Source organism: Bombina bombina, chromosome 7 (assembly GCF_027579735.1).
Source record: "Bombina bombina isolate aBomBom1 chromosome 7, aBomBom1.pri, whole genome shotgun sequence".
Lineage (NCBI taxonomy): Eukaryota > Metazoa > Chordata > Amphibia > Anura > Bombinatoridae > Bombina > Bombina bombina.
In genome coordinates this window covers 297,709,325-297,724,293 of record NC_069505.1, presented here as the reverse complement: position 1 = coordinate 297,724,293, position 14,969 = coordinate 297,709,325, and the positions used below count along the sequence as shown (strand labels likewise).

At 37.3% G+C, this 14,969-nt stretch overlaps 1 protein-coding gene across 2 annotated transcripts in view; it reads left to right on the top strand.

Annotated features, from left to right (window-relative positions):
* Positions 1–14,969, top strand: part of PLXNB1 (plexin B1) — a 337,984-nt gene that overhangs the window by 290,685 nt on the left and 32,330 nt on the right. For both annotated transcript variants that reach the window (XM_053720873.1, XM_053720874.1), the window contains exons 19-27: positions 2,738–2,914; positions 4,036–4,210; positions 4,768–5,010; positions 7,527–7,703; positions 8,355–8,503; positions 9,947–10,047; positions 11,105–11,322; positions 11,425–11,603; positions 14,207–14,273. In XM_053720873.1, the coding sequence (XP_053576848.1) occupies positions 2,738–2,914; positions 4,036–4,210; positions 4,768–5,010; positions 7,527–7,703; positions 8,355–8,503; positions 9,947–10,047; positions 11,105–11,322; positions 11,425–11,603; positions 14,207–14,273 (1,486 nt within the window). The remainder of the gene's footprint in view (positions 1–2,737; positions 2,915–4,035; positions 4,211–4,767; positions 5,011–7,526; positions 7,704–8,354; positions 8,504–9,946; positions 10,048–11,104; positions 11,323–11,424; positions 11,604–14,206; positions 14,274–14,969) is intronic.

Sequence of the window (14,969 nt, the reverse complement as noted above, 5' to 3'; positions counted from 1 at the left end):
AAAATAAAATATTAAAATACAATTATCTAAGTTACAAAAAGAAACAAAACACTAAATTACACAAAATAAAAACAAAATTATCAAAAATAAAAGCGAATTACTAATCTAATAGCCCTATCAAAATAAAAAAGCCCCCCCAAAATAAAAAAAAACCCTAGCCTACACTAAACTGCCAATGGCCCTTAAAAGGGCCTTTTGTGGGGCATTGCCCCAAAGAATTCAGCTCTTTTACCTGTAAAAAAAAAATACAAACACCCCCCCCCCCCAACAGTAAAACCCCCCACCCCCACAACCAACCCCCCAAATAAAATAACTATCTAAATAAACCTAAGTTAACCATTGCCCTGGAAAGGGCATTTAGCTCTTTTACATTGCCCAAACCCTAAGCTAAAAATAAAACCCACCCAATAAACCCTTAAAAAAACCTAACACTAACCCCGACGATCCACATCCATCCTCATCAATGCGGCATAAGTCCTCATCGAAATCATCGAAGCCGGCAGAAGTCTTCATCCAAGCAGGCAGAAGTCCTCCTCGAAGCCGGCAGAAGTCTTTATCCAAGCGGCAGAAGTCTTCATCCAGACGGCATCTTCTATCTTCATCCATCCGCTGCGGAGCGGGTCCATCTTCAAGACATCCAGCACGGAAAATCCTCTTCTTCCGATCGTCGCTGGAAAATGAAGTTTCCCTTTAAGTGACGTCATCCATGATAGAATTCAGCCAATAGGAATTAAAGGGGAAAAAATCCTATTGGCTGATCCAATCAGCCAATAGGATTGAGCTTGCATTCTATTGGCTGATTGGATCAGCCAGTAGGATTAAAGCTCAATCCTATTGGCTGATTAGATCAGCCAATAGGATTTTTTCCTCTTTAATTCCGCGCCGGATGGATGAAGATAGAAGATGCCGTCTGGATGAAGACTTCTGCCGCTTGGATGAAGACTTCTGCCGGCTTTGAGGAGGACTTCTGCCCGCTTGGATGAGGACTTTTGCCGCCTGGATAAGGATGGATGTCCGGTCTTCGAAAACTGTAAGTGGATTGTCGGGGGTTAGTGTTAGGTTTTTTTTAAGGGTTTATTGGGTGGGTTTTATTTTTAGCTTAGGGTTTGGGCAATGTAAAAGAGCTAAATGCACTTTTCAGGGCAATGGTTAGCTTAGGTTTATTTAGATAGGTTTTTATTTGGGGGGGTTGGTTGGTTGGGTGGTGGGTTTTACTGTTGGTGATTGTTTTTATTTTTTTACAGGTAAAAGAGCTGATTTCTTTGGGGCAATGCCCCGCAAAAGTCCCTTTTAAATGGACATTATATCATTTTTTCTTTGCATAAATGTTTTGTAGATGATCTATTTATATAGCCCATGAAGTTTTTTTTGTTTTTTTTTGTTTTAAAATGTATAGTTTTGCTTATTTTTAAATAACATTGCTCTGATTTTCAGACTCCTAACCAAGCCCCAAAGTTTTATGAGAATACCGTCAGCTACCTTCTCCAGCTTGCTCCTGTTTCTATAAAGGGTCTTTTCATATGCAAAAGAAGGGGGAGGGGGGAGTGTCTTATTTCCCACTTGCAGTGGGCTTTCCAGCTACCTTTTCAACAGAGCTAAACTTAGAGCTTCTAAGTAAGTTTTTAAACAGTTTTATACTGGATTTTTATATCCGTATCTGTGCATCTTATTCTTTATAGTAGTGTCTATTACATGCAGTTATATGAAAATGAGTGTATATTGTCCCTTTAAGGGCTATTGGCAGTTTAGTGTAGGTTAGGGTTTTTTATTTGGGGGGGGGCTTTTTTATTTTGATAGGGCTATTAGATTAGGAGTAATTCATTTTTTATTTTTGATAATTTCGTTTTTTATTTTGTGGGGTTAATAGTTTTATTTAGGTGGCAGCGATGTTAAGGGCGGCAGATTAGGGGTTAATAACATTATGTAGGTGGTGGCGATTTTGGGGGCAGCAAATTAGGGGTTAATAACATTATGTAGGTGGCGGCGATGTTGGGGGCGGCAGATTAAGGGTTAATAACATTATGTAGGTTGCGGCTATGTCAGGGGCAGCAGATTAGGGGTGTTTAGACGGGGTTTTTATGTTAGGGTGTTAGGTTTAAACATAACTTTTTCTTTCCTCATAGACATCAATGGGGCTGTGTTACGGAGCTTTTGTTTCCGCGATCGCAGGTGTTAGGCTTTTTTTTGCCGGCTCTCCCCATTGATGGCTATTGGGAAATCGTGCGCGAGCACATAAAAGCAGTGCTTGTATTTGGGTGAGGTATGGAGCTCAACGCCACCATATCGCTCGCACAAGCCTGCTTTTTCAAAACCTGTAATAGCAGCGCTATAGGGAGGTGAAATACCGCCGCTTTTGTGGCGGTTGTTAATTTTCCTATAGCGCTCAAAACTCGTAATCTAGCTGAGTGTCCATATTCACTATGGATATTTTTTATCTCAAGATAACCTGTTAGTTTACTTTTAATGACTCATCTCTAAATAAATAATATTCATACAGACATTGTGTTATTTCTACATATATGATTCACAATAGGAATTGTCCAAACTGTATTTTAAGAACACGTCCATTTGTGTAACTGTCACTATTACTTGCAAATTCTATAGAGATATCAAACACAATTAACGCCTCACAGAATCTTGCATAATGAGTAGCCTTTAGAGATCGAGTTCAAACATATTTCTTTGGTAATACGTTTCTAACTCTAAGCCTTACGTTTTTTTTCTTAATTTCCCATAGCTTCTCAGAAATGAAGGAAAATCAGATAGAATGCCTAACGGGTCTGATTAATGCAACGGCTGAACTCCCAGTAACCATCAAGTATGGCGAGCAGGAGCGCAGATGTTACAACTCGCTATTTACCTACACCCCGGATCCTAATATCACCTCAGCCAGCCCCGCAAAGAGCTTCATTAGGTACAGACCCCCTTTGCAGTATGCTGAACTAATGTGTATCCAGTGTGTCACATACTTAAGGGACAAAAAAATCAGACATTTTTAATCATGAAAAATCAGATTCTAAATATTATTGTTGTGCAAAGAGTATAAAACATAGGTAAAATCTGATTTGAGAGCCTCAAGCACCGCAGTATAAAATGTATGGGAAGTTATTCATTCAGTTTTATTTAATTTTATAAATAGCTGTCTCTGCTAATTGAAACCGCAACCTAATCAAATGGGCTAAGCTTTCCGGAAGATCAGACCATATTAGATAATCACTCTCTCTATATTTAAACAGAATCCTAATTAACTTATGTCCCTGCTTACACAGTGAAACCAATACTTAGAGAGAATAACTAAGGGAAAAAGTAAGACTTTAGTATCTCTCTGTAGCACCCTCTAAATGGAGCATGATGTATTCTTGTTTACATAGCTTTTTTAGAGCCAGTACTTAAAGGGACATGATACCCAAATGTTGAAACACTTGAAAGTGATGCAGCTTAGCTGTAAAAAGCTTACTAAAAATATCACCTGAACATCTCTATGTAAAAGAGAAAGATATTTTATCTCAAAATGTACTAAGGACTTTAAGCAGCAAATCAGTATGCCTGTCCTGGGACCTGCAAGGGAGCGTGCCTCATGCACACTCATTTTATTTCCCTATTCAGTTTAAGGAATTGTACTATGAAATCTCATGAAATCACAGTAAAACAGTTCATGACCTTAGCACTGCTGATGATGATTAGCTGCTGTTCATTTTTTTCATTTTTTTTTTTTTTTTAACCTGCAGCTAGACAGTAGCTGAAGTATAACTTTTTACACAGCACTTACTCTGGTGAGCTGAGGAAATTTAGAGGTAAAATATCTTCCTTTTTTACATAGAGATGTTCAGGTGATATTTTCCTGTCAGCTTTTTACAGTTATGCTGCATCATTTTCAAGTGATTTAGCATATGAATATTGTGTCCCTTTAAGCATTCATATTTACGGTATAGGTGATGTCAGAAAAAGCATTTATTAATCAGTGGGAACACATTAAATGTAAAATAAAAAAATGAAAGTCTAGAAAAAAATAATAATATTGGTTTTATGTTGCAGTGGAGGTCGAGTGATTTTGGTAAGCGGTCAGAATCTGGATGTAGTACAAGCCCCAAAAATCAGGGTGACAGTCTCCCCAATAGAACGGCAGCGGAGAAAGCGCAGTATGGCGAGACACCGTCGTATTGTCCCAGAGACTGGATGTGATGAAAATTCTCTGTGTAATGTTCAGCAGGTACATAGATTACTGCTTATATTTTTGGACTTTCTTTGATACTCAAGTGACAAGCTTTATTCACTGATAGAAAAATTAAATGTGCTGCATTATATCAGAACACAAGAAGTGAAATTAAAACATTGTTTTATTCTTGAAATATTTTAGCCTTTTTGAGTATTAAAGGGACACTCAAGTCAAAATAAACTTTTATGATTCAGATAGAGCAGCAGTTTTAAGACACTTTCCAATTAACTTCCATTATCAAATTTTGCACAGTCTTTTTATATTCACACTTTCTGGGGAACAAGATCCTACTGAGCATGTGCACAAGCTCACTGGGTATACGTATACTAGTCTGTCATTGGCTTATGTCTGTCACATGATACAGGGGGCCGGAAAATGGGAGAAAAAATAAAAATTTGTCAGAAACAAAATCTACTGCTTATTTGAAACTCAGAGTAAATGCTTATTGCATTGTCTTTTTGTTATGCACTTGTTAATTATTCCATTCTCCTGCTTTGAGTAGTCATTTAATGTCTGAATCGTTTCTTGTTTAACTTTTCTCCTCTCTGCAGTATGAAGAGATTTGTCAGATAAATTCATCTTTCCTGCTGCTGTGTAAGGCGCCAGCCATTAACCCTTTGCACTGGAATGCTCGGGTCGATGTTGAATTCATATTGGACAATTTACATTTTAACTTCAGTGTAATTAACAATTCCCCTTTTACATATGAACCTGATCCAGTACTTAAGCAACTCAATTCTGAGGATTCTGCAAAACCCTATCGTCACAAGCCCGGGAGCGTCATCTCTGTAGAGGTACACGTTAGACTTTTACTTGTCTTTCAGTCTTTAGGTTTTTTTTCCTCTCAGATTTACCTACTTTGTAAACATGACTACTATAGCTTGAGGTTAATACTCACAGTGTGTCTCCCTCCCATAATTCCTCTGGGCTACACTCCCTTAAAGGGACACTGTACCCAAATATTTTTTTCCGTGATTCAGATAGAGTATGAAATTTTAAGCAACTTTCTAATTTACTCCTATTATCAAAATTTCTTCATTCTTTTTGTATCTTTATTTGAAATGCACAAATGTAAGTTTAGATGCCGGCACATTTTTGGTGAACAACCTGGGTTGTCCTTGCTGATTGGTGGATAAATTCATCCACCAATAAAAAAGTGCTGTCCATAGTACTGAAACCAAAAAAAGCTTAGATGCCTTCTTTTTCAAATAAAGATAGCAAGAGAATGAAGAAAAATTGATAATAGGAGCAAATTAGAAAGTTGCTTAAAATTGCATGCTCTTTCTGAATTACAAAAGAAAAAATTTGGGTTCAGTGTCCCTTTAACCTTAACAAATGTTCTACTTTATTAAAGAACCTTAAGCACAAATTAGAAGCTTCTTAATACTACAGCTTCATATCTTAGCAGTAAATAATGTATATTTGTTTTGTCATATTAGTTTATTTTTATGCTTTTTCTTTTCACTGATTACCCGTTTTCAAGAACAAAAGTCACACTCTGGCCATATATGTGGTGTATGAATGTGCACTGTTGTTCACACATATGCAGTAGTAGAAAAGTGGTAACCCCCCCATTTACTTCATCTAATTTAGCACTGATTTTTCTTTAACAATTTAACAATTCATGTCATTTTAATATATATATATATATATATATATATATATATATATATATATATATATATATACAGTATATATCTGCCACAAATCACTATTTAAATCCCATAACATTCTTAACTTCTTTAGGTCTATTCTATATGTAGAATGTTTGTAGAACAAAAAGAACAAAGCTGGGCTATAAATATATATATATATATATATATATATATATATATATACCGTATTGATCTGCATATAGGCCACACTTTTTTCCCTTGATTTCTACCTTTAAAGTTGCAGTGCGGCCTATATGCGGGGCGCGGCCTATAATCGGTATTTTTTGTGTTTTGTTTTTTTTTTGGCTTAATATTGCCTATTATAGTAAATACCGGGTAAGGAATGTACCGGTAACAGACCAAGCTCCTATGAAATAAGCATTTATATAATCACCCTATAATCATCCTCCTTGTACAGGTACTTGTATCAACTACGGACTCTGCATGCCTTTCCGTTCAGCACACAGCTCCTACTGTGATGACATCATCATCTACAGCCACATCTGCCGCTCCGTCCCTGCAGACTGCAACGCCTGTGAAAGAAGCATTTAGCAACGTCTTCGGTTCACTCCTAGAAGACTGCTAATGCTTAGTCGCAGGTATTGGTAACATTAGCAGTCTTGTAGGAGTGAACCGAAGACGTTGCTAAATGCTTCTTTCACAGGCGTTGCAGTCTGCAGGGACGGAGCGGCAGATGTGGCTGTAGATGATGATGTCATCACAGTAGGAGCTGTGTGCTGAACGGAAGGGCATGCAGAGTCCGTAGTTGGTACAAGTACCTGTACAAGGAGGATGATTATAGGGTGATTATAGGAATGTGCAGAAAGGCAGTATGCAAGGTATGGTAAGGTATGGTAACTAAGGATGTTAAGAAGGAGGCCCTTAAAAGGAGAGGAGAGGAGGCCTTATGGGTATTGTAGTGTGGGTAGGGAGGAAGTGGGCAGAGCACAGGATGTCCCATGTTAGTCAGTTTTGCCTCTGATATTGGTAAGAGACTGTTTTTTCCCCCCTCACATCATACCTGATAAAAATACTGTACTATTAGGGTAAATAAAAAATTGTAGCTTTAATACTGGTCTGTTAAAATAAAACAAAGGAAAGATGCTGAACTCCTTAGTATGGTAATTTCAAATGTGAAAAAGCCTTTGTTTAGCCATTATAGCTTTAATGCCTAAATAAAGTTTTTTTTTCACATTTGAAATTAGGTACCATACTAAGGAGTGCAGCATCTTTCCTTTGTTTTATTCTATACTCTTGGGGAAGTGGAAAAGGATCCCCCTGTTCTATTACTGTTTTATTAATGTGTGTATTTTCTTTAAAATTTAATTTCTTTAAAATGGCACCAAACTTTAAGGGTGAGGCCTATATTCAGGTGCGGCCTATATAAGAACAATACGGGTATATATATAATATACACACACACACAGGGCTTGACATTTCCACCTGTGACATTGCAGCAGAGGAGTAAAAAATGTGACTTTTTCTTATATTTAATATTGAGTTGACTGGTACCTTTTTCCCTCCTGGGCTAGTAACTTTTAACCCCTGACTAGTAAACTGTATTGATATGTATCCACCCCTGTATGTGTGTGTGTATATATATATATATATATTTATATAAAATATCATATAATCTCTCACTGTTGCCTTGGCAGGGAGAAAATCTTGACTTGGCAGTCACTAAGGAAGAAATGGTAGCCATGATTGGGGAGGGTGTCTGCACAGTGAAAACTCTGACAAAGAATCACCTGTATTGTGAACCACCTGAGAAACAGCCGCCAACTCGCCAGCCATCCAGGCGAGAAGGAGTGGACTCCTTGCCTGAGTTTACAGTAAGCAAAGCTTTGTCTGTAGGATCTCTTGTTCTCTAAATACATCAGTACACCACTGACTACATTAAAGGGACATTAAACCCACATTTTTTCTTTCATGATTCAGATAGAGCATGCAGTTTTAAAGAACTTTCTAATTTACTCATATTATCAATTTTCCTTGTTCTCTTGCTATCCTTATTTAAAAGAGAATGTGATGCATAGGAGCCAGCCCATTTTTGGTTAAGAACCTGGGTTATGCTTGCTTATTGGTGGGTAAATGTAAGCCTCCAATAAGCAAGGGCTATCCATGGTGCTGAACCTAAAATGGGTTATACATTCCTGCTTTTAAAATAAAGATAGCAAGAGAACGATGAAAAATTGGCGTAAATTTGAAAGTTGATTAAAATGCCATGCTCTATCTGAATCATAAAAGAAAAAAAATTGGTTCAGTGTCCCTTTAAGGCCTGATGTTGTGTTGAAATATATTGCTTATCAATACTTTTATTGATGCTTGAAATCAGTAACCCACTTTTTTATTGTTGCTGTTAAAATCGATCATCTTGTTTTCCTATTTAAACCTGAACTGTCTGTCATGAAGCCGTTTATCAGTTTAAACATTACAAAAGCCAAATGATCTACAATATGATTTTGTTTTTATTCTTCACACAGGTGCAAATTGGGAATATTAATCTGGTTTTGGGAAGGGTGCAGTACGACACTGAGAGCCAGCTCACATTTCCTCTAGAAGCTCAGATTGGTTTGGGCGTTGGAGCGTTTTTCGTGGCGCTAATTGTATTGATTATCGTTCTGATTTACAGGTAATAAAACAAGCTTCAGCTTCTTAAAGTTCTTTACATATTGTATCACAATGTTTTATCAGTCTTCCATTCCTATACATTTTAGTACTGTTGGCAAAAAGATAATTAAATATTACAATTAATATTAAGATGCCATTTTTTTAAAATGTCGTAATCCTCAGCTGCAACCAATTTAAAAAAAAGTCTCTTGAAAAAAGTTGTACAAACTTGAACTGTACAATTGTTTTCCCCTTAATGTGTTTTTTCGAATGACTTGTTTACCCAGCAGCAGCAGCGTATGAAATATATTAGAAATGGTTAGTTTAGGGTTATTTTTGTATATGAAATAGATGTTTCTGATAATTAAAACCACAACCCAATGAAATGGGCTGAGCTTATAGGGAGAGCAGACCTCATTGGCACACAAAAGTATCTTCTTTCTCACTGTTTACTCAAAAATCAATACATAGAGAGAACAATGGAAAATTAAACATTGTTGTATCGCCCTTTCACACACCCCACTGGCAGCATGATTTTATGTAAACCTAGTTTTTCAGTCTAGGTGGGGATAAAACAGGCAAAATCTGCTGTTTCAAATGACAAAATAAAGGAAAGTTAGCTATTTGTAAGCAGTTTAATACACTCCAGCTGCTAAAATAGATTATTGGGAATGCATTAAAAGAGATAAAAAAATAAAATAATAGTACTCTGTCCCTTTAAGTCCTAAATATAGCAAGTCGCAGATGAAGAGTAAGCCGACTTGAAATCCACAAGTTTGGCTCTAAAGTCTTCTGTATATCAGATTTGCTATACGTCTTCTATAAAGTCACTGTTGATGTCAAGCTCCCTCATTGCTTTCAGTGCAATAAGGGTATATGTATATATTGTCTGTTTTTTACCTAAAACTGTTTGGTTTTAAATTTCCCCTATTACCTACAACATAACTATCCAATGTTGAAGAGCACAACTGTAGCTTAAAGCTGGGTTTTGTACACAACCAGTGGCATCATTTTGACATTACTGACCATAGATAACTATAGTATGTGGTAACCCCCACAAAGTGGTTAAACACAAAGATAGAGTACAGGTCTAGATCCACAAGCATTGCAACTCCCGGGCACTAAAACGATAGTTAGCCAGTCAGGAGCAGCAGGTGCACAAATCCCCAATCACTATCCGCGTGGAATGCTAACGGCACTGAAACAGGATTATAATTATTTTTACTTTAGATGCCCATTTAAGGCCTAGTTTCCTTTGAGGTGGTAAAGTTTGGAAACTGGTTGTAACATAATATTTCTCTTTAGACTTTAATGGAGATAAATGTTTTTAAAACCAGTTTCCAAACGTTACCACCTCAATGGAAACTAGGCCTATGTTTGCACCACTAGTAAACTGACGATTTTCATTGCATGTAGAATTAAAGGGACAGTTCACTATAAAATTGTATAATTCTGTCCTTTCTAGGAGAAAAAGCAAGCAAGCTCTAAGGGATTACAAGAAAGTCCAAATTCAGCTGGAAAACCTGGAAACAAGTGTTCGCGATCGGTGCAAGAAGGAATTTACAGGTGCGCTTCTATGTGATTCCGTACTTGTACAGTGTATATTTGACATGACAGCTGATGTTGGCGTTACATGATACAAGTGTGCACTCATTTACTCTATAGTTTATACATTTAAAAGCTCACATATCCACTAACGTGTTTTGATTTATTATGTTTAGCAAATGTATGCATGTCCTCATCTAATTTACTTTCATAGGAATTAGTTGTATATCTTATACATGGGAGTGAATGTTAGTGTTATGGGGACTGTAAATGCTAGCGACATGGGAGTGAATGTTAGTGTTATGGGGACTGTAAATGCTAGCGACATGGGAGTGAATGTTAGTGTTATGGGGAATGTGAATGCTAACGGCATGGAAGTGAATGTTAGTGCTATGGGAACTGTAAATGCTAGTGGCATGGGAGTGATGAATGTTAGTACTATGGGGCTGTAAATGCTAGTGGTATTGGAGTGGTGAATGTTAGCGGTATAGAGAACATGTGAATGCTAATGGTATGGGTGTGGTGATTGTTAGTGGTATGGGAGTGGTAAAGATTAGTGGTTTGGGAGTGGTGAATGTAGGCAGTATAGAGACTGTGAATGCTAGTGGTATGGGGACAGTGAATGCTAACGTTATGGGAGTGGTGAATGTTAGTGGTAAAGATTAGTGGTATTTAGACTGTAAATGTTAGTGGTATGGGAGTGGAGAATGTTAGTTATTTGGGAGTGGTGAATGTTAGTGATATGGAGACTCTGAATGCTATCAGTAGTGCTATTTGGAGTGGGACCATGTTTATGGGGGTTATGTATACTATGTGTAGTGATGAACCATAAATGCTTGCAGTATCATTGAAGGAATACTAGTAGTATTGTGCCTCGGATGCTAATGGTATGGGGGCATAAGCAGCACAAACCTGATACCAGCCAGAAGTGGTTTGGAATAAATATAATTTGTATATTAATTCACACTATAAATGATGATTTTAGAACTCTTTTTCCAAACTGTATCATTATAACCTAAGGTTTATGAGAGTTTTGCATGATGTTGGCTTTGTCGAGCTGATTTTTTTTTCTGTTCAGACCTGATGACAGAAATGATGGACCTCACCAGTGACCTGGTTGGGACAGGAATACCCTTTTTGGATTACAAATCCTACGCAGAGAGAATATTCTTCCCTGGACACCGAGAGTCCCCCTTGCATAGGGACCTTGATGTTCCAGAGGGAAGACGACAGACAGTAGAGCAGGGTCTAGTGCAGCTCTCAAACCTTCTCAACAGCAAACTGTTCCTCACCAAGGTAAGAAAGACAACTCAACCATCAGAACGATGCAGCTTGGACTTCTAAATGTAACCTAGTTGGTGAGATGTCCTTTATCTCACTTGTTCTCCTCATCCTTAGTTTATTCACACTCTGGAAAGCCAACGCACTTTCTCCCCGAGGGACCGCGCTTATGTTGCTTCTCTCCTCACTGTGTCACTACATGGGAAGCTGGAATACTTCACTGACATCCTTAAAACTCTTCTCAACGATCTGGTGGAACAGTATGTGGCAAAGAACCCCAAACTGATGTTAAGAAGGTAAAAAGTGCTGTTTGCCGTCAAACATGATTAGAACGTTACATCTACAAAGTTCTGAACTTGATCTCTTTAAAAGGGCAGTAAACTCCTTGAGATTGTAATATAACATGTTTAATTATGCATAGCAAAAAAACTAAATTGCAGTATAATTTAATTATTTATTTTGGCCCCTTTTCATGTAGTTTAACTCTGAAAATTAATGAATGTCCAAATCCTTCATTAACTAGATATGCACACTTACACAGTCATTGTCTGGTAACTTATTTACTTATTTAGTAACTCACCCCTTGTCCATATTATTATTAACTCTGAAAAATGTGGGTTTTCCCATTGTGAGAACTGGAAATTCAACACTGCAGACTTACTAATGCCCTGCTACCATGTCTGTCCTTCATTGGCCTTAGCACATGATAAACCGTAAAGCAATGCAGGTTCTGCTAACATAATGACAGTGGCAAGTCTTGTCTACTTCACTAAAAGATCCAGATTTGCTCCTCCAAATAAGGCAAGTGGTTGGTAAAGTTTGGCTATTAAAAAAACAATTAGAGTAAAAGATGAAATAACTTTTAAAATGTTATTCTGTAGTGAGATTGCAAACATTACAAGGTGGATAGAGTCTCTTTAAGTAAGACATGTTTTATTTGGCTTAAAGGGACACTGAACCCAAATGTTTTCTTTTGTGATTCAGATAGAGCATGCAATTTTAAGCAACCTTCTAATTTACTCCTATTATCAATTTTTCTTTGTTCTCTTGCTATCTTTATTTGAAAAAGGCATCTAAGCATTTTTTTGGTTCACACCTCTGGACAGCACTTTTTTATTGGTGGATGAATTTATCCACCAATCAGCAAGGACAACCCAGGTTGTTCATCAAAAATGGGCTGGCATCTAAACTTACATTCTTGCATTTCAAATAAAGATACCAAGAGAATAAAGAAAATTTGATAATAGGAGTAAATTAGAAAGTTGATTAAAATGTCATGCTCTATCTGAATCACAAAATAAAAAATTTGGGTTCAGTGTCCCTTTAAATAGGCATTGTAGTGGAAAACGTACCTGCTTTAACTTGTTAGAGAACCTTGTTTTAACACTACTAACCCTCCAATTCTATGTATTTAACCCACACAAAGGGGTAATCAAATACCACTCAGTATTCACAGAGAACTGTTGGTCTCACGCAGACACAGCACGTGAGCCAATCAGTAGTGGCAGCTGCAAAAAAACACCAAGCACCAGCTTTGTCATTTCGGGATCAGCAGTTCTCTGTGGTTCCCAGGAGGTGGTTTAACTATGTGTTTAACCGCTCTGCAGGCTGTGATAAATAGGATCAGCAGTACTAAAATTGCATGTTCCAATGATTAAAGGGACACTGAACCAATGTTTTTATTTCATGCTTCAGATAGAGCATTCAATTTTAAGAAACTTTCTCATTTACTTCTATTATCAATTTTTCTTCGTTCTCTTGGTATCTTTATTTAAAAAAGCAGGAATGTAAGTTTAGGAGCCGGCCCATCTTTGGTTCACACTGAATGAAAGAGAAATAAAATCCATTTGCACCTTTTAAAAAAAATAAGCTTTTCTCTTTCATTATAGTCACTTTGCATGGTTAAAGGGACATTAAACTCAATATTAAATCTCTGCTTTGCTATAAAATATCTTTAAAAATTGTGCTTGCTCCACTTTCAAAAGAGACTGGAATGCCTCTATCATTCTTAAATTTAAGGAATTTAACTGACCCTGCAACATTCTACACAGTGATTGGTTAGCTCAGATCACAAGCAATTGTTCCTAACTGACCCGCATAATTTAATTCATGAACTTGAATTACACTTGGGATTTTAAAAGGATTATACCTGAACTATTCTTAACAACATGGCAGTGTTAAAGTCAACATTAAACTTTAATGATTCAGATAGAGCATTTAATTAAAAAAGATAAACAATTACAATTTACTTCCATTAACAGTTTTGTGCTGAGTCTAAGAGGCCTATTTATCAAAGGTCTTGCAGACCTGATCCGACAGTGCGGATCAGGTCCGCAAGACCTCACTGAATGCAGAGAGCAATACGCTCTCCGTATTCAGCATTGCACCAGCAGCTCACAAGAGCTGCTGGTGCAACGCCGCCCCCTGCAGACTCGCGGAACAATGGGACGCCAGCAGGGGGTGTCAATCAACCCGATCGTACTCAATCGAGTTGAATTGTGGTGATTCCTGTCTGCCTGCTCAGAGCAGGCGGACAGGGTTATGGAGCAGCGGTCTTTAGACCGCTGCTTCATAACTGCTGTTTCTGGCGAGTCTGAAGACTCGCCAGAAACACGGGCCCACAAGCTCCATACGGAGCTTGATAAACAGGCATCTAAGTTTGCAATTAGCTGATTGTTGTCACATGATACGGGGCAGGGAAATGGAAGCCCTCTTTGAAATGTATTAGAAAAATCTGCTGCTAATTTGATATTCAGAGTAAGGGATTTGTGTAATTGCTGAAATATGATGCACGTTTGATGTTAATGAACTCAGAAGTAATGAAATAATGTTAAAAAAAGTGATCTATTAGCTGGCCAGGATTCAGTCTAATGTTTATTTATTTTTTTCATCCCTGCAGGACAGAGACCGTAGTGGAAAAGCTTTTGACCAACTGGATGTCTATCTGCTTGTATGCCTTTGTGAGGGTATGTATGTATGATCGCCTGTAAACTTGCTGCAGAGACTTGCAATGCATTGTGTAGATATATAAGTTGCTAGCTGTGTGGCAGTCAAGGGGTTAAAACTATACAGGAACCACACAAAACTCAATAAACAACACCAATGTTGTAAGAACTCTTAAAGGAACATGAAACTTTATTTATATATAATTTTTATACACTTTTAAACAAATTTCCAATTCACTTCTCTTATCTAATTTGATTAGTTCTCTTGAAAATCATATCTAGATAGGCTCAGGAGTTGGGGGCTAGCTGCTGATTGGTGCTGAACTTATTTACCTCTTGTTATTGGCTAACTCTTGTTTTCAGCTAGTCCCCAGTAGTGCATTGCTGCTCCTTCAGCAAAGGATGCGAAGAGAATGAAGCAAAATGTTAACAGAAGTAAATTGGAAAGTTGTTTAAAAATGTAAACTGTATCTGAATCATAACAGAAAAATGTTGGGGTTCCTGTCCCTTTAAATCCTTGATATCTAGGTTAAACAAAATCCGTATACTTTCATATTAATATTGTTTTGGATAAAGGGGTAGATTCTATTCAAGTTAAAAAAATTTTATTAACATTTACTTATATAGATATTCCCATTAAAGGGACAGTTTTGGTCATCTTAAAGTCTTACCTTAGATTAAACTGCAAATAGCCTCCTGCACTTTGTCTATATCATG